The sequence below is a fragment of the Osmerus eperlanus genome, chromosome 2 (genome assembly GCF_963692335.1).
Source record: "Osmerus eperlanus chromosome 2, fOsmEpe2.1, whole genome shotgun sequence".
NCBI classification, from domain to species: Eukaryota; Metazoa; Chordata; class Actinopteri; order Osmeriformes; family Osmeridae; genus Osmerus; species Osmerus eperlanus.
In genome coordinates this window covers 19,892,633-19,912,964 of record NC_085019.1, presented here as the reverse complement: position 1 = coordinate 19,912,964, position 20,332 = coordinate 19,892,633, and the positions used below count along the sequence as shown (strand labels likewise).

Sequence of the window (20,332 nt, the reverse complement as noted above, 5' to 3'; positions counted from 1 at the left end):
GGAAATAAAAAACAGAGAGGAATAGATGGAAAGAGAGACAGTTATAGAGCGAGAGAGGTGGAGGAGGGAGAACAAGAGAAAACGAGAGAGGGCAGTGGCAGAAAAAAAAGGGAGCGAGAGAACAAGAGAAAGAGCATGAGAGAGACGGGGGGAAATAAAGGAGATTAACTATAAACGGAGATTGGGGTTAATTGGCATTTTGTCAGAGGTGGCTGGTGGAAAGGAAATTTCTCCTGCTTCTCCCCCACCACCCACGGCGTCCCAGTATTGTCTGTTTCTAGTCATCTGTCAAGACGGCAGTATTAGTGCCATGCCAATCAGTCACTGTGACTGGAGCCAAGTCACTTAGAGGGCAAGACAGAGGAAGGGAGGGAGGGATGTTGGATTAGATAGAGGGAGGGAGGGAGGATGATAGAACGAAGGGACGTGGTAAGACTAGAGAAATGGAGAGACTAAAGAGGGAATAAAGGAGAGAGACTGGTCAATGAAAAACAATGAAAGTAAGATGATGGAATTGGAGTGGATGCCATTAGTGATTTGGTTCTTGTATGCTTGCAAGGACCGCATTGAAAAAAAGAATGGAGGGACACAGAACGAGGTAAAGATACAAACACAGGGAGCATGGCTGGAATTAAAAGCATGAGGGTTGGACAGGCTGATAAATTACAGTCATTGATGTAACCCACCCAGTAGATATACACTCACTCATGTGTAAAGAATAGTGACAAACAGAAACGTGTGTGTGTGTGTTGGCTAGCATGATAAATGAGATACAACAATTGAGCGTGAGAGGGCCAGTCGATTAGGAAATTGTCCTGCATTGTAAGAGTGCTCTCACACACTTTCCCATGTGAGGATGTCCGTGTTTGAAGGCTGTGTGTGTGTAAGAAGGCCATGTGTGCGTGGTCCAAGGAATGTTTTCATGTTTATTTTGAGAGCGGCCCCTGTTTAACGCAATACTGTACTCTAGGCTTGTGTTTTGTTGGAGGTCAACCAATGTGTGAGTGATCGTGTGGGTGGGAGCATGCACGTGTGTGTGTTTGTTTGGATCCATTTTCATCTAGAGATGAGCACTGATACGGCTAGGAGCAGGCATGACACATTTTATCAGAGAGGTGAGATTCCCTCATGGGACGGTCGATCGCCAGTAAGCGTTCAGCAATGCATGCCATTCATCACCCCCCAAATCTCACTGCAACGTACAGATGGAACAGCATCACAGTGAAATATGTTCTCCAGCCACACGCAATATACTGAGTTTACGTAACGCATAACAGCTAGTTAGGCTATGCTAGCCTACGCACGACGAGAGATAGACGTAACAGCCCACAGCATATAGCAGCTAACACTAGCTACACTAGCTACGCTAGCAACCTAGCGCCATGCGTCACAGCCTGAGGTAGAATATGGGGTCGTTAGCTAGGACTGCTAATGTGCCAAGAGGCCATCCCAGGACGTATTACAATGCAATGGCGATGGAGCGACATGCTAAAGCTAATTCATGTGAGGTGCCCTGACTTTGAGGGCAGGCTGGTAATATGCAGGGACATATCACGCATGGCCAGGGCCATATTGGATGGACTGCTGGACGGGGGTATCCATTGAGGTTCCATTGATCTCTTGTCCATACTGGGCTGATGGATGTGTCTGAGTAGTATGGTGTTGAGGGGGTTGTTGTAATATAGATTATCGTTCTTTGCATGGTATGATCTCAATAGCCGTGTCAAGCAGTGATGGTGTGGTGGGGAAGGTTTTCAGGAAGGAAATTGCATGGTGAATGTGTCGGGGTGATGCTTCGGGGTGTGATGATAGATTAAGATCAGTCCCTACGGGATGATGAGCTGGGAAGGTTCTCATGGGTGGACGTTGGTCACGTGACAAACGGTTGTTGTCTTGGAAGGCCAAACGCAATCAATAACATCAATTGGCTTCTAAAATGGGTAACCATGGTAATGTGTGTTGCCGTGGGGATGAGTCCTCCCTCCCAAGGGTAAGAATCTCAAAAGAAGGACAGGTAGGCTGTGGGTAGTGTGTGCGTCCACGTGACAGCTACGCTAGTCCCAAGTGACATCATGTGCCACGCTATTGCGGACACGGGCCTAAGCTGGTTGGTGGTGCTGCCCCTCACATGGGCTTCTGGGACATCAGCTAGTGGTGCTGGAGAGCCTTGGTGATCATTGCAACAGTAAGATAAACAACGGATCAATAGACAGGGATGTCAGTGTGTGTGTGTACACAGGTGCAGTGTTGCATGGCCCAAAATAGTCTTATTTTTATGTAAATAATTCCAGCAAACTTCACAATAAAGTGTAAACTGTACTAGACTTGTAAGTACGCGAACCAGTGCCGCGCAGACAACCCATACATTTAGCCTGCACGCCGACACAAACACACACTGGCATGGCCACAGAGCCATGCCAAGAGGCACTATTCGGCAGCTGTCGGGTCTTGTAGAGAAGGGGTAAGTAGACGGTTGTGGGCAGCTGTAGGCCCCAGTACCAGGACTGCTGGGCCTCACTATCTGGCAGCAGTGGCATCAGCCTCCCTGGGCTCCCACGCTGAGCACAAAGCATAGCCGGAGGGAGGGGGGGGGCAGGGGGATGGGCGGGACACCGAGGGCCCAAAACACAGGGGAGCACGTAGTAGACTAGTAGTGTCCCCCGACTTGGCAGCGGGGGGCACAGTGAGCCATTGATCCATAAACACTAGCAGTGTTCTGCCGATTCTGTCATACAACAAAGACAGAGTGAGATGGAGATGACAAGTGTTCAGATGAGTGTGTGTGCGTGTGTGTATGGAGTGATAAATAATGATTAAACAGGTCTACCGAGGGACTGCCTGCTGAGCTTAATCTGTCACTAAGAGACAAAGAAAATATGAATGGAGCATGACCACACATGCCCACACACACACACACACACCCACGCTTACACACACACACACACACACGCATGCTTACACACACACACACGCTCACACGCGTGCTTACACACACACGCATGTCACACACACACGCAGCTCTTTCCCACAGTGCTGGAGGGTTCATGTCTGTTTTTGTTTGTGAAAGTTTCTCTGGTACAGCTCCCACTTCCCACCCACATGTAGCCGTGGAAACACCCCCCCCATGGGAGATGGGGCTGACTCACCGTGAAGCAGGGTCTCATCACCAACCCCCCCTTGACAGAAAACTAGCCGGGGGGGGTCGGGTAGGTTCTGTCTCAGACACAATACAGCCCTGTTGTGTTTACCGATATGTTTTGCACAACAGGTACTGGGGACATGAAAGACTCTCTAAGCTGCTGTGACACTGAGGAGGTTCAGATCTACAGTATGAGTACAGGAGGACACACTTGGCTTCACAGATGTTTGTTGAATTATGTATTTTTGTGTTTAAAGTACAGAGAAGAGCTCCCAAAGAACAGTCAGCCTAGTACAATGTTGTATTTTAAGATGTCACAGAAACAGTTAGATGTTAATAACCTCAATGTAGTATACTGTACCTGTATGTTCAACCCAAAACATTTATATGAAGTAATAACATGACAAAGTGCAGCTCCCCATTAGTATTCAAGAAAATTCCACCCATGGTTAGGATGTGTGTACTGAAGCAATGGGTTGGGAGTGCGCAGACAGCTGGAGTCCAGTCACGATCTTTATTAGATTGCCCGGCCTTTATTATTAATAAGAACCTGTTCTTAATTGACTAATCAGGTAAAATAAAAGATTTCCTGCATGTCCTCTTCCCCCATCTCTCCCTCTCCTTCATTTCCTGTCATTCTTCACTGTCAATCCCAATAAAGCAGAAATGCCCTACAAGATATCTTCAAAGTTAAACAAGTAAAACATGGTCTAGAGAGCTGAGGACTTTGACCTCCTCAGATTCAGACCCAAACATGTAACAGAGGTGTCACGACCCAGAACATCGACATGCCCTCTTGGTCTTACAATACATAATGAAATGTCAATAAATGCTGACTTGGACAGTCAGCTAAAAAGCTCCAGCGCTGTTTTTAAAGTGGCAAAGGCAAAGGCCCTAAAGCCTATAGAACAGCACTTAAGTCCCGATCAGAGTACAACTTTTGTACAGCAATGAAGTCCTGATCAGAGTACAATATTCTAGTACTGCAAGCCAGTCAACAACTTTAAGTGCCGTCTGTTTTCGGAGTGTTTCAGGTATTTTACCTCTGTCATCATATACAGGGTTTACTTTAAGTACTCAAATCTAACTGAGGAGCTGTTGTTAAACCTAACTCAGCGTGAAATCGCCTTCTAAATCATTAATCTACTACACTGAACGTTTCAATGTAGGTGTTTGTGGAGAGTCTCTCCTCGGTTTATCTCCTGCAGTATCCCGAGGTTAGATTCATTAGCTTCCTGTAGCGTTAAGACACACAAGGAGGACTAGCAGAGACGCTTGTCTCTCTCCCGCTCTCTTTCTCTCTCGCCCTTTCATTTGTAATTATCACACGAGATTCATAGTAATTACTTTACCGAATTGTGAGGCTTTAATTTAGACGCGCGCATCGTTCCTCCCCTCCCTGAAAACACATGCTGTGTGAACCTCAGCATGTTCAAGATCATCTTTTCCTATAAACGACTGAATGATCACTGATTGCGAAAGCCGAAGGAACGCCCTTGCTTGAAAGCATTCCGTCAGGATAGATCGTGGAATCCATTTTAAGCAATTACCTTCCGTGGTTAATTGCTTTTCGTTAACGCTTACGCAGTATATGGCTTACGAGGTCCTTCAATTTGTTACCATTATCAATTTTAACAGCCTAGTAGGTGCTGAGTTTCCACCTCTCAAATGTACATGTGTTGGCTCACATCAAATGTGTCCCGAGGCACTGCGATGACGTCTACCCCCCGGTACTCTGACACGGCAGAATTAGGCACGTCTAAACCAAGAGAAAGATCATTTCGAACCCTATCACGCCTCAAGAAGTTCCGGAGTCTTGGAGAGAAGTTCCGGAGCTTTGCCAGCCCCTCCCACTCTCCCCCTCAGGCCTAAAACCGCCTCCACTTCTGGGCTTTAACTCTGTAAATTTTGTGCTGACACACTGCTGCTGATAAGGGTTTGCAAGAAAAAAGAAGAAAAAAAACATTATGGTTATGTTTTATTCATGAATCGATTCATTTCCTCTTCTCTTGTATTAACGCTCCAATCAATTTCTAAGTAATTAGACCGCAAATGAGCTTCATCTATAGCTTTGTCTGAAAACAACCTCCAGATAACCCTAGCCGAACAAAACACAGTTGAACTTTAAGACAGAGGAACAATCATTTCCCTATGGAGCAGGTGAAAAGTCTGTGTCTGTCCAAACTGCCGCTATAATGGCAGAGAGATGGAAGGACAGATCATATATCAACACGTGCATGGGTGTTTGAGTGAGTACGTAGGCCTCCGTGTGTGTGTGTGGTAGGAAACATCCTCCACTAGCAGAGCGTCAATTAACACCTAGTCAGTCGCCATCAGAGCAGCTGTCCGACAGACACAAGCGATAAAAAACATCTTTAATTGAAATATTTCAATCTGGAGCACGGAGAGAAATGCTTTGCATTTTTTGCCAATCAAAATAAGCAGGACGCCACCAAGGGACTGCTGGCTTGTGAGCGAGGAGCGCTCTTTGTAACTCTCTTGGTGGGATGCAAACGACTGCAATGAAAACTCGGGGAAGGAGTTCTGTCAGCCCTCAGAAGCCTGTTTGGAGAGCTCCGCGCCTCGGCCAAACAAACACTTTCCCTGGGTGCTTTATCATAAAAGGGACAGATCCTTGTAGAGGCTGTGGTTCCATCCGGATTCTCGGTGGCTAAGAGCGATTGGCTCGTACCCTCGCCGTGGAAACGCTTGCTTTGAGTTCCTCTGGTCGTCCTTGTATTGTCTGAGCCCCGGGAGGGAGATGGAGACGAGAGAGAGAGAGAGACAGAGACAGATAGAGAGACAGAGAGATAGAGATGAGAGAGAGACAGAGACAGATAGAGAGAGAGACAGAGACAGAGAGAGAGACAGATAGAGAGATAGAGATGAGAGAGAGACATAGACAGATAGAGAGAGAGACAGAGAGAGAGAGAGCGAGAGAGAGAGAGAGAGAGAGAGAGAGAGAGAGAGAGAGAGAGAGAGAGAGAGAGAGAGAGAGAGAGAGTGTTTGTGAAACCTTGAAAGGGAGTTGGAGTGATCTCACATCAGATCACATATCCTCTCCTCCCTGTTGGACGGCTAGATGGCTGGGAGATCGGCCCTAGTCCTGGGGCGTTGAAGAACAGGGGGAGGAGAGAGAAGGGGAAAACAAGCAGGACTTGACAATGCAAGCACCGCAAGCTCTCCCTGAGAGTAAGGAAACATGAGGAAGAGGGAGGCAATGAAATCATGAGACCGGGATAGAGAGCGGGAGCGAGCGAGCGAGCGAGAGAGAGAGAGAGAGAGAGAGAGAGAGAGAGAGAGAGAGAGAGAGAGAGAGAGAGAGAGAGAGAGAGAGAGAGAGAGAGAGAGAGAGAGAGAGAGAGAGAGAGAGAGAGAGAGAGAGAGAGAGAGAGAGGGGGAGGGGGCTCCACATGCCAAAGGGAGGACAAATTAAATGGAACGGATGAGATGAGAGAGGACAGAAGCTGGCCAACATGTGTTGAGTGTGTGTCACTTGGGATGGTATGAGGAGAGCGTGTGTGCATGTGTGTAGTGTGTCCGGGCGCACGTGTGTGTTGATCAAACATATCGTTTGAGGGCTTGGCAGAGAGAAACCCCCCACTGAAGAGAATAGGGGTGGATGGAAGAGGACTGGAGGGATGGAGCACACCCTCCTGTGGCCTGGGGGACTCTGTCCTTGTGTGTCCCTGCCTGTCAATCCGGCCGTCGCTACGGCAACGGCGTTAACCCCATCCCCCCCCCCTGCATCCCACCATCACAGTAGTTATTGACATGCTGGGAGTGGTGTCTGGGCTTGCTAGCACGCATGAATGTCAGCAGCTAAACCAGCGCTTCCTGTCTCCGTGACCGCTGCGTTCTGGCTGCGTTCTGGCTGCGTTCTGGCTGCGTCTCCCCAGCCTTGTCCTGGGAGAGAGAACTCTGAGAGAGCTCAGAGAAGCACCCGGTCTCTCCTTAGGTCTCCAAGGTCACGACACACTCTCCAGGTGTCGACCTGAACGATGGTTTCAGGGCCTCGTGGGTGTTTCTTCAATCTGGGACGTTTTTGGAAGGTTCAGGATGTTCCGGTGTAACAATATGAGATTGTTGCGTTCGATCGTAGCGATGTGAGCGATGCTGGTTTTATGTGTTACCTGTGTTGAAGGCTCACTCTCTCCCTATCTCTCCCCTCCCTCCAGGACCCTGACGGAGCTGTTGAAGCAACCGGGCGAGGCAGGGGGGGTGGACGGGACCGGGGGTCACCACCCCATCGGGAGCAATGGCATCTCAGGACGCTGCCTGCGCAGCAACAATGGTGAGTCTTCGAGGGGTCACCACTGGGGCTCACACCTGGGGCTCACACCTGGGGGTCACACCTGGGGCTCACACCTGGGGCTCACACCTGGGGGTCACACCTGGGGGCTCACACCTGGGGCTCACACCTGGTATTGTGTCCCGGGTCACCCAAACACTAAACTACATATTTTCAATGTCTTCTGGCGTCCAGCTGCTCCAATATAAACTGGATTTGCACTGGTTGGATGTTAGCTGTTATATAATATTAATGGTGACGACCCAACATGGTCAAACCCAATTGCAATATTCAACATTTTCAACAGCACTCAACCCTGGTTTCCTGAGGATTCTTAGAATCCAATAGATAACTATACTATGCTGCCCTAGTACGACTGTGCTAGCACTCTCATCAGTGGCCTTTTAGCACTCAATATGCTAAATAGGGCACTCCACCCTCTGTATAGGGCACTCTGAAATTAGGATAGGGCCCTCCTGGACAGGGTATAATTACAAGAACAAGGCATCGTTGACACATACACACACACACACACACACACACAGCCATACACCAGGGCATACACACCCAGACACACACACACAGACATGCACCAGGGCACATACACCCAGGCACACACACACATTCCCTTGTTATTGTGTTGGGTGTAGGGTTGTAGCGGTCTGCTCCAAGGCTGAGTGGAGGGACAGGGACAGGCCGGTCATATTTAATTAAGGTGTAATTATCCATGTTCCAGTACAGGACCTGCTGACAGGAAAGCTCTCTCTCCATCTGTCTGCATATGAAAGCCCTCTGACACCCTCGTCCCCCTTCGCACAAACAGGAGCACACACGCACGTGAAACAAAGACCCCCACACACACTTCCTTTCATCTTCACCGTGCCTCGTCCCACAAGTGATGTTGTCCCTACGTTCACCTCTTTCCGTGCCTGTTAGCATCCTTCGATTCCTTCACTCTGCCTCTCTTTTCTCTTGCCAAAGAACCCCCCCCCCCTAATCCCTTCCCTCTCCTCCATGTTGCACTCCCTCCCTCCCTCTCCCCATCCTGTGTTAGAGGGAAGCGTTGGGTCTCTTATTAGAGTTTAATTAAGTGATCATTACCTCAGGAGAGGCTGACACAGCGGGACATGGAGGCTGCTGAGGCCCGTCTGTCCCCCCCCCAACACATACACACTCACTCCCCCCAACACATACACCCCCCCCCCCTCCCCTCCTCCACCTCCCCTTCCGGGTTCCTCCACAGGTCCGGAGACAGAACCTGAACTGCCCCTCTTGGGTATTTATTAAAAACCACAGACCACACTGGGGAGGAGAGGTGCCTGTGTGGGGAAGAGGATTAGACTGGGGAGAGGAGGGGAACGGAACAGAGAGGCAAGGTGCGCAGAGGAAAGAGGAGAAGGGGACAGGCGAGGAGAGAGGAGGGGAAAGAAGAGAGGACGAGAGGAGGAGCACCAAAGCAGCAGAGGGAATTGGAGCAGATGATGGAGGAAACACCGTACATCTTCATTGGGCCTATCTGCAGAGAGCGATGCTGGCATGTTTAAGAGAGAGAGAGAACGAGGAGTGGAAGGATGAGGGCCCAGAGGAGGGAGCGATGAGGGAGGGCAATAGAAGACTAAATGACAAATAGCAAAGTGAGGGAGAGGCGGGAGGGGGTAGAATGATAGATAAGGTTCTAAAAAAAAACGTGAGAGATCGAGAGTTGGGGCGAGAGAGAGAGTACGGCAAAGAGAAAGAGAGGGAAAGAGGAGGGGAGGGAGAGAGAGAGAACAATCATGCTGTGACATTGTGTGAAATGAACCTTTAAAGAGAGGGCTTAGTAGGGTTCCCTATAGTCTCACACACACGCACTCACACACATACACATCGAGATATACACACACACTCACACATTGCTATTCAAGTCTATACTGTGTCCCTTGTAATGTCTGTGATTTAACTAACATGATACGGATAAGACTGTTGCTCGAGAAGGGGCTGTAGAGCACAGTGTGACCAGGGGGTTAGGGGAGGGGACCTGGCAGTGTGTGTGTGTGTGTGTGTGTGTGTGTGTGTGTGTGTGTGTGTGTGTGTGTGAGAGTAGGCATGTGGATGTGTGGATGGGGGTGTATGTGCGCATGTGTCGGTGTGTATGCATGTGTGTGTATGTATGTGTGTGTGTGTGTATGTGTGTGTGAGTGGATGTGGGTGAGTGGATGTGGGTGAGTGTATGTGTGTGTGCGTGTGTGTGGGAGTGTATGTGAGTGCATGTGTGAGTGTGTGAGTGGATGCGTGTGTGTGTGAGCATGCTGCTGGCAGGGAGAGGGCCAGCTGGACAGTCCTCCTCTGGTGTGGAGCGCTGCCTGCCCTGAGGAGGACCACTCAGCTCACATAGAACAGAACTGTGCGTGTTCCCCTCATACACACAGAGAGAGGGAGAGAGAGGAAACAGGGGAGGAAGACAGGGAGAGTTAGCAAAGAAGACAAAGATAGACAGTAGAAAGGGTGAGAAATTGCCGACCTAAAGTGAGAAGCGAGTGCGAAAGAAAGAGTGGAAGATTAGAGGAGAGAGAAAGAATAGAGAAGAAAGCAGGTCGTGCCAAATGAGAAAAAGGAAGCAAATTAAATGAGTAACAAGGATCAGATGATGGGAACAGACTGACAGATGGACTGACAACAAAGAGATGAACAGATGGAACATGAAAGAGAGAGAGAACAAGGACTAATCCTACTCTCAGCAGTTGTCTGATGTTCCTAAACTGCCTGCTAGCAGTGTTCAGGACCATGGACAGCTTCTAGAGTAGACCAAGGCAGCCGAATGCAGAGTGAATGGTACACCAGAGCAGCAAAGTGAGTGGTAGACCAGAGCAGTAGACTGCAGAGTGAATGGTACACCAGAGCAGCAGAGTGAGTGGTAGACCAGAGCAGCAGACTGCAGAGTGAGTGGTAGACCAGAGCAGTAGACTGCAGAGTGAGTGGTAGACCAGAGCAGTAGACTGCAGAGAGAATGGTACACCAGAGCAGCAGAGTGAGTGGTACACCAGAGCAGCAGACTGCAGTGTGAGTGGTAGACCAGAGCAGTAGACTGCAGAGTGAGTGGTAGACCAGAGCAGCAGACTGCAGAGTGAGTGGTAGACCAGAGCAGTAGACTGCAGAGTGAATGGTACACCAGAGCAGTAGACTGCGTAGATAGACCTCATTATAAGTTAGAAACTTTAACCTTAAAAGATCAGCACCATGGACAGCATCAAACTGTTACAGTCTTTTCTTTACATCCATTCTGTCTATACAATCCTTGTTATGATTCCTGTCAACACATAGTCTAAGTTTAAAACCATAACATGATTCCAAGCAGAGACTGCTCAGGTGTCCTTGAGGCAACATCGACGACCTGCAGTTTCAGAGCAAATCTCATCTGCCAAATGTTTTCCTGGCTGGATAAACCAAGTGTGTGTGTGTGTGTGTGCACGTCTGTATGTGTTTGTTTGTGTGTGTATATGTGTGCATGTGTGTTCCCCTTTTATGTGTGTGTGTGCGTGTGTGCAGTATTCTCCATTGGCACTGTTTCTGCTTTCTTTGTAGATAGGCTGGGATTTGCATTTGTGGAGCGTGTGTAATTTGCATGTTTCAGCCCAGCCGTCTGCCAGGGGGAGAGAGATAGCATCGGAGTGACACTGGAATCAAAACAAGGAAATGAGAGTTATGGGAACCAGAGGAGAGGGTGTTAAGTGAAAAAGACGTAGAAGAGGAGGAGTTTTGTTGTGTGTGTGTGTGTGTGTGTGTGTGAGAGAGAGAGAGAGAGAGAGAGAGAGAGAGAGAGAGAGAGAGTGTGTGTGAGTGAGAGAGTGTGTGTGTGTGTGTGCACATGGCACACAGCTGTGCTATTTTCATTTCCTTGCATTTTCTCTGTGGTGAACCTCCACATGGGGCCAGTGCCAATTACATACATACTGAGAGAGAGAGACACTATCATACTGTGCTCCTCTAGAGAGAGAGGGAGAGAGAGAGACTATCATACTGTGCTCCTCTAGAGCACGAGAGAGGGAGAGAGAGAGACTATCATACTGTGCTCCTCTAGAGAGAGAGAGAGAGAGAGGAGGGAATTAAAGAGAGAGAAAGAGAGAATGAGATTGAGTAAGAGAGAGAGAGAGAGAGAGAGAGAGAGAGAGAGAGAGAGAGTGAGAGAGAGAGGAACCACAGTATGTGTGAGAACGAGGGGGGGCTGTAGGGCTAGGCAGTGGGAATAACAGTCACACCGCCTCTACATTATGCACATAGACACTCATGTACAGTGTGTGTCTTCTGCAATCTGGGTGCCCCGTCTTGGTGTTAGCAACACATGTTATATATTTACATTTTACATTTACATTTAGTCATTTAGCAGACGCTCTTATCCAGAGCGACTTACAGTAAGTACAGGGACATTCCCCCGAGGCAAGTAGGGTGAAGTGCCTTGCCCAAGGACACAACGTCATTTTTGCACGGCCGGGAATCGAACTGGCAATCTTCAGATTACTAGCCCGCTTCCCTAACCGCTCAGCCACCTGACTCCCCTATATATGTGGATGTCAGTGTTCAGTCACACGTTGTGTGTTTGCAGGCACGTAAGTCTACTCGGAGCTTCTCCATCAGATCCACCAGCATGGGAATATGTCAGGCCGCATCAGTGTCTGTCTGAGTGACGTCTACCTTGGCCTCCATCCCTCTCTGTTTATAGGATGTTGTTCTTCTTGTCGCTGTGTTGAGATGTGTCTGCGTGTGCGTGCGGCTGAAGGAGCCAGAAATGTTTGATCCCAGCGCTCCGTCGCAAACGCCTTTCCAACGACCCCTACAGCTGGATGTACACAGACCATCCTCGCCTCCCCCCCTCGCCTCCCCCCCCCTCCCGCCTCCCCCTCATCTCCCCCGCCAGCTGCACTCATAGATCTCCTCTCATCTCTTTGTTCTTCTTCTTCTTCTTCTTCCTCTTCTGCCTCCTTTCCAACCCTCCCAGCCATCTTCAGAATGCGACAGAAGGAACACTTCTCCCCTCCAGGGTCCCCCTTCATCACTCCTGTCCTCCGCCCTCTCTCCTTCTTCCTTCCCCTATCCCCCAGTCTCTCCCCCTCAGCCCCCCCCCCCACGGCTATCTCTAAACAGCTACCCCCCATACAGCCCCCCCCCTCCTACCCCAGTTACAGTCAGAGTCTGGGAAGTCACGAGAGGGTGGAATGGTGCTGCAGACAGAGACAGAGAATTACAGGATTATTATTATCACGTCTGGCCCATTCACAGGGCTGTGGAGCACCAGTAAAATTAAACCGGGCCAGACCCCAGAGCTGTTCTGGGGGCTGGTGTCTGCCTGGCCTTTCAGAGGCTGAGGAGGGGATTAGGATGGGGCTGGGGCTGGGGTTTGGGTTGGGGTTGGGGCTGGGGTTTGGGTTGGGGCTGGGGCTGGGGTTTGGGTTGGGGCTGGGGCTGGGGTTTGGGACTAGAATGGGGCTGGAGCTGGGGATAAGAATGAGTCTGGGGTTCGCTGCCCTGCTACTCTACTCCCCAGTTGGGGACGTGGACTGACAGAAATACAGCAGAAGTGCCTCAATGCACCGTTCGTAGGAGGGAAGGGGGCGGGGTTTAGATGGAATTGATCCCACGTCGGGGTTCTTTCTATCAGTCATCTGAAGGACGAGCTCTCCCTGGCTGGAGCCACTGGTGTGGATCTGTCATGGCGTGGGGAGGAGGATGCAGACAGGAGCCGTACAATCAAGACAAACGACGTTTCGGCAGCCTCGCCACTCTCCACCCCCCTCCCTCCCTCCCTCCCTCCCTCCCTCCCTCCCTCCCTCCCTCCCTCCCTCCCTCCCTCCCTCCCTCCCTCCCTCCCTCCTTGCTACTCTTCCGATTCCGCTCCTCATCCTACTCCTCCCCCTCTTGTCCCTCCCTCTGCCTCTTCCCTTCCCCCCACCACTCTCCCCTCCCTCCCTCCTCTCCTCCTGCCCTCCATCTCCCCTCCCCTCCATCCCTCCTTCACTCCCCCCCACACTAACCACTCTGTCCAGCTCAACGGATCGGCACAGTTCTATAGCATGACCTTAAAAAAAGCTGAGCGAGGGTGTAGTGGTGTGTGTGTGTGTGTGTGGGGGGGGGGTGGCGGCGATGGGGACGGTTGGAGGAAGGGGAGGGAGGGGTGATGGGGGATTTGGTCGATGCAGCGTGTGTCTGCGCCGCGGCAGATAGCACAGCTAGGCGTGGCTATACATTAAATGAGTGGGATTAGCCCTGGCTGTCCGGATGCTGATACAAGGGCTTGTGGGCGACCGAGAGCGGCTCGGGCCCCATTCTGGCTCTCTTATTCCGTCATAATGAGACCTAACCCTCTCATTGATGAGCTGACAGGAGCCGGGACGAGTCCATAGCCTCCCTCTGAGCCTCAGGGCTTACTGTCCCAGCCTAAGACCTGGGTCAAGTACTGTGCGCAAATGGAGTTAAACACTTGTTAAATACCCCCACTTGTTAAATGCCCAGAGCTGGGCAAAAGCAGTACCACAGAAAGGACGTGCTGTACCTACATTTACATTTATGCATTTAGCAGACGCTTTTATCCAAAGCGACTTCCAAGAGAGGGCTTTACAAAAGAGCATAGGTCACTGATCTTAACAACGAGATAGCCCCAAACATTGTGAGCAGCCAAAACATGAAGCACACATTGTGGAAAACCAAATTAGTGCCAAAGGGAAGAACCATAAGAGCATGCAGTTAAACAAGTTACAATTAAACAACATGAAACTCCCTACAAGAGTGCAAGAGTGTACCTGTAGAAAAAACAATCAACAGTAAAAATATTTCACAGCGAGTACAAGAATTTGAAACCGTTACAACTAACCAACAAGAGCAACAACCCCTCTATTTTGACTATCTGAAACGCAAGTATCAAAACGCAAAGCACAAGTAACTTTGTGGGCGGGACTCCGGCTCGGTTGCTATTTTGCCGGCAAGATAAATGACTTTGCGCCTGGCGCAAATCTAAAATGGGTAGGTCTGAAGTAGCTACATTACTAATTGGTGTGGTTTGGGCGTAACGTGCAATAAACCAATCAGAGCGTCATCTCACATTCCCTGTAAGAGCAGCGCTTGTTCCATGGCGGATTGCTATTATAACGGCGGATTTGCCAGGCGCACGCCAGGAGCGGTTCACAGCCAAGGAGACCGATGTTCTTGTCAGGGCCGTAACAGATAGATAAGTGACATTGTATGGGAAAGGCAGAGCAGTTTTCTCATTGCACTAAATTGCCCGCTCATGCTGCTCATTCAAATTCTTATTCTTATTTTTATATAGCCTACCCTATATTTTATTTTTTAAATTGTTTAGTTCTTGGAATTAGTTTAACTATTGTACTTTTTAACTTAATTTAAGACCTGTATATGTTTATTGTTTGCACCTTCCTGCCACAGTAAAATCCGTGTTTGTGTAACATAGGCTACATGGCGAATAAACCGAATTCTGATTCTGATGGAGATGGGAGAAGAAACCCACCCAAATTAGCGGTTCGGTTAAACAGGCGTGGGGGAAAATGTCGACAATTGTTACAAATCATGTTCACATACATAGAGATTTCTCATGAAAATATTTTTATAAACATTGAAGAAATGTAACACGCCATAAATCAAAACAATATAACGTAGCTTCGCAGAAAGAAGACCCTGGCCTCGCCAGCAGTGTGCACGGACCAAGTTTGTGCCCTTAAAATTGCATCTGAATAATGCGCCATTGACTTTAGACCACGTTTTTCCTGGTCAGTGGCGGAATTGTTTTTCGGAAACGTCAAAATAGCACCAGGGAACGTTTGCGCCGGAACACGCCTCCTTTTTCGCTGAACCGCCCACGGGAGCGCAAGGCCATTTCGACGTGCGTCTGTGGAGGGAAAAGTCTGCTTTGCGTCGAGAACAAACTAGGAATGATACTTGCATCGTTGACGAAGTCAATTGCGCTGGGTGCAAGATCGGGCCCCAAGTCTCTCAATACGAGTCATTGTGATCCTGGAGGAAACTAACATCAGGTCCAGCCAAGCATTCCTAAGTGCCGTTGTACTCCCGGAACAAGTGCGTCTTGAGCCTTTTCTTGAAGGTGGGGAGACAGTCAGTGCCTCACTTCTGTTTTCCCTCAGATGTTGTGCTTTGGGTGGACTGGACTGGGCAGGCCTTCGTCCAATCTCTCATTACTCAACTGGAATAAAGCCAAATCATATGAAACCACTCAAGCGCCGCATGAGAGGAGAATCTCACAAAAGAGAAAACGGAGATCTTTGGTTGACGACCTCTAGTGCGTGTGTGAAGGTCACTCCAGGCGGGGCTTTAATGAAGCAGCCTGGCCATGCAGCATTCGCTGGGTTGATACCCAACCCACTGCAGATCTGAAATGGCATCCCATATTTACGCTACGGGAGCAGCCGGAGAACGCCTTGGCGTAAAGGTCGATTTCTGGGTCGTGTGTGGGAGACACCCAACTGATTTGCAGTCACCAGCTATTCAAACGGACGTCAAACAAATTCCCAACCCTAAAACTTAGGTTTAGTCCGACCTCCATGCTTCAGGTTTTCTTGTTAACCCTTGTGCTGCCTTCAGGTCACATGACCCAAAGGTTCATAACAAACCATCGTTGTGTTTACCCAATTTTACCCAATACAAAAAAAAATATATATATATATTTTAACCTTTCTGAGACAGCCCAACGGTTAAAAGAAAAGGCTTCACTTTGTTTTTGTATGTGGTAAATTTGTCGCAATACGACGGTGGGTCACAATGACTAATGGGTCAGAATGACCCGAAGATAACACAAGGGTTAAGAGTGAGAGCGTGTGAGGTGTACATGGCAGAACATACAGGAGTAGCCAACAGCAGAGCCAGTGGTGACAGTGAGGAGAGGAGAGGAAAGGAAGGGAAAAGAGAGGAGTGGAGAGAAGAGGAGAGGGAAAAGGAGAGGAAAGGCATGGAAAAGAGAGGAGAGGGGAGGAGAGGGGAGAGAAGAGTAGAGGAGTGGAGAGGGAAGAGGAGAGGAGGGGAGGGCAGAGAAGAGGAGAGTTAACAGGAGAGGAGAGAACACGAGGCCAGGTAAATGCTTGACACAGTGATTAAACAAATACTGTACTCCCACAAGCCTCTGTTACTGCTGCACTACTGGAGAGAGAGAGAGGGGGAGAGGGAGAGAGAGGCTGGAAACGCCACAGTCCTCAAAAACAGAACCAGTACACGTGTTTTCGGAGATGGTGCTTGAGTGGGAGAGACAGAGAGAAAGAGACCGACAGACAGTGAGGGTGAGAGAGGGAGGGAGGGAGACAGAGAGAGACAGAATGATAGAGAGAGAACTCCCCAGTGCCGGAGGTATTGATCTTGGCGACGCGGCGCCTGGAGGAGCGGGAGCAGAGAGTTGACGCTGATGCAGAGATCAGGCTGCATTATGGGGGATCAAAGAGGGGCTTGTCTGAGCAGGGAGGAGAGAGGAGGAGGGCGCGAGGAGGTGGGAGCAGGGGGGAGAGAGGAGGAGGGAGAGAGGTGGCAAGAGTTAGGAGGGAGGAGGGAGACAGGAGCTATAACCACATGGCACGTCATCAAATGTGGCATCTCAATCACGCACCCTCTCAAAGGAGAGGGGAGGGGAGGACGGGGAGGGAGGAAATGGGGCATTAGAAAGAATAAGCGAGAGCGACAGAGGCTGAGAGAGAGAGAGAGAGTCTGAGCGACAGGGCGAGAGAGACAAGGAAAATGTAATGGAGGAAGAGACGGAGACCGAGCGAGAGAGAGAGAGAGAGAGAGGGGAAGAGAGTGAGAGAACAAAGAAAGAGATCAACATGAGTAGATGAAGTGTCAGGCGGGGGGGGGGAGGCGTAAAGGTGTGAGAGAGAGAGGGAGGGTTCTGATGAGGTGACAAAAGGAGGTGAGAAACAAAGTGGGACTAAGGGAGCAAAATTGGGAGGAAAATAGAAATATAGTGAGAAAGATGAGGACAAGCAGGGGAAATAGAATTTGGAGAAAAAAAATCGAGACTGCTGGGTGAAATGGAGGGGGAACGGAGGCCCAGGATGAGGTGTGTGTGGGGAGGGGGAATATTCATAGGACGTTTAGGGAAATGTGGAGGAATGGATATCACTTTTTCAGTCTCGGGGGGAAAAACTGGCACCTTTCAACCTCTTCAACTTCAATTCTCCAACTCCTCCTCTCCTCTCCCCCCCCCCTCTATCTATGTCAGCTTGCCTTTACTACCTCCTTGGCAGATTAAATGTCACTGGACAGCTTACATGTGATGGGTACAGAGTGAGGGAAATGTCAAGCATGGTAAAGGGTGACGTATCAGTCTGTCTAGTAGCTCTGTGTGTGTGTGTGTGTGTGTGTGTTTATGAGAGTATATAGGCACAACATTGCAATTTTCGTATGTCATTGAATGTGGTAGACTTGTAAAATGTAGGCTGGTAGAGATGCCTTGTCAGATTGTGTGTATGTGTACATGAGGGATCTGTGTGATAGAACTGGGATTGGATTCAATGGCTCTCGACTTCAGACACATGTTTACTGTGTTTATGTTTGTGTGTGTGTGTGTGCGCGTTTTGTAACAGACCCTCAAGCGGTATACTCCATCTGTACTGCTTTCGTCAATAAAGAGGTGAATCACAGATTCAAAAATGTCAGCCAACTTGACCTTGGCATGTGAAGTCACACAGGGGTTGCTGTTCAGACGCAGTGGCACTGAAAACAAAACCTCCCCGTCAGTATCTAGTCTGGACTCATCAACATTATCACCAGATGAACAATGAAGCAGGTGCATTTTCTGAAGCACCCCTCCGTGCTGTCCTCGAATCCGAAAAGTGACTTGTAAGAAAAGGTGAACACGCGCTAAACGAACAGTTCCGGCAGCAGTCAGGGTGCGTTTGTGACGCCACGCTGATCAGGAGAACAAGTGTAATTATCTGGAGACGGAGCAAACGCACGTCGCGATGAGGAGGCAGGGATGCTGCAGCAGCCCAGGTGTGACAGAGCCCGCAAATAAGGGCCTAGGGAGAGGGGGGGAGGGGGAGGGAGGGAGGAGAGGAAGGAGAGGGGGGAGGAGAGGGGGGAGGGGGAGGGAGGAGAGGGGGGAGGGGGAGGGAGGGAGGAGAGTGAGGCATGGGAGGGAGGAGAGCGGGGAGGGCGAGGGAGGGAGGAGAGGGAGGCAAGGGAGGGAGGAGAGGGGGGAGGGCGAGGGAGGGACGAGAGGGAGGCAAGGGAGGGAGGAGAGGGGGGAGGGCAAGGGAAGAGAGGGAAGGGACAGGGTGGAGAGGGGGGTATATGGAGAGGGAGGAAGGATAGGAAAGAGAAAAACAGAGATAGGTAGAGATGTGGAACAAAGGATGGAAAAAGGGAACAAGTAGGAAAAGGGAGGACTGGAGCAGAGAGGAGTGGAGGGGAGAAAAGAAGAGAAGAGGAAAGGAGGGGAGAAGGGAGGAGAGGAGTGGAGGAGAAAGGAGATGAGTGAAAAGGAGGGGAGAGGGGAGGGGAGAGGAGAGGAGAGAGTGGCAAGCACTCCAACAGGGGGGAAGGAGACGTGGAAAGAGAATGATTTTTATCCACTGTGACAGGAGAGCAGCTGGATGCTGTGATATGTACGTTCCTCTCAGTCTTCCTCTTCTTCCTCTCCTTTTTTAAACATGTCTCTTAGCCATCTGGTCTCCTCTTTTTCCTCTATCCAATGCCTCTCTCTCTGTCTCTCTCTCTCTCTCGTCCCCTAAACCAATTCATTTAATCTCATGCCATTACACCTTTCTCTCACAGAGTACCCACGCTCTCTCCATCATTATTCCTCTCTCTCTCTCTCTCTCTCTCTCTCTCTCTCTCTCTCTCTCTCTCTCTCTCTCTCTCTCTCACCCCCCCCCCTCCTCTCCATACAGCCAATTACAAATCTGCGTGGGAGCTCATTAAGCCCCCCCCCCCCCCTCTTCAGTTCCCCACAGGCCCCCCCCCCCACACACACACACACACACACCTCCCTCGCCCCAACACCCCCTTCTCCCTAGGTTCCCCATGCTTAGTGACCCGCTACGGCACCATACAAATCAGGCTCTAGCCAGATCATACCAAGTCAAGAACCAAAATGGGGAGGGGCAGAGTGGAAAAGAGAAAGAGAGAGAGCGAGAGAGAGAGGGAGGGAGAGTCGAGAGAGAAAGAGGGATTGAGGTAGAGAGAGAGAGAGAGAGAGAGAGAGAGAGAGAGAGAGAGAGAGAGAGAGAGAGAGAGAGAGAGAGGGAGAGAGACAGTCCAGAGAAAAAGAGAAAGAGATGAGGGTGATTTGAAGGTCAAAAGACTGGGGCTGTCTGTTAATGTGTCTGAACTTCATCAATCACAGTTAGCAATGGTGGTGGGTTGCGCACGCTCTCTGACTACGAGACTGCATTGTATATGTGTACAATCCTGCATGTGTGTGTCGGTGTGTGTTTGTGCACGCACACCTACTGTATGTGAGAAAAAGACAGGGAGAAAGAAATGTGTTTGACAGGAAAAATCCCATCCCCTTGATTCCTCGTGTAACGAGGAAAAAAGCTTCCCTTTTCTCAATGGGAAACATCCACCATCATCCTGAAAAGCTATTTCCAGACATTGTTATCCTATGCCATTTAGAACATACCGAACAAAGAGGAGGCCAGATCTACGGCATGTTTAAATGTCCTGGATGTGGTGAAGAAGATGAGGTGGTAAAGGTAGTGATGTCCCTGCACTGAGCCCTTCTCGCACTACTGTGAATACAGATGATCTTATCGTGTGAGCTTTCTGTACACAAACACACCCCTACACCAGGGGATAGCATGATGGAAGGCGTGCTTGTGCCTCTCGTCTCATCTGAGACGTGAACTCGGCACGTTGCCTGTGCAATCACATTCTTCTTTGGGGCTGCAGAAATTAAGCAGGCAGCGTGGGGCTGG

At 49.8% G+C, this 20,332-nt stretch overlaps 1 protein-coding gene across 1 annotated transcript in view; it reads left to right on the top strand.

Annotated features, from left to right (window-relative positions):
• Positions 1–20,332, top strand: part of LOC134034880 (protein shisa-8) — a 55,415-nt gene that overhangs the window by 12,786 nt on the left and 22,297 nt on the right. Inside the window, exon 3 of the mRNA XM_062479564.1 lies at positions 7,318–7,433. Coding sequence (XP_062335548.1) covers positions 7,318–7,433 — 116 coding nt within the window. The remainder of the gene's footprint in view (positions 1–7,317; positions 7,434–20,332) is intronic.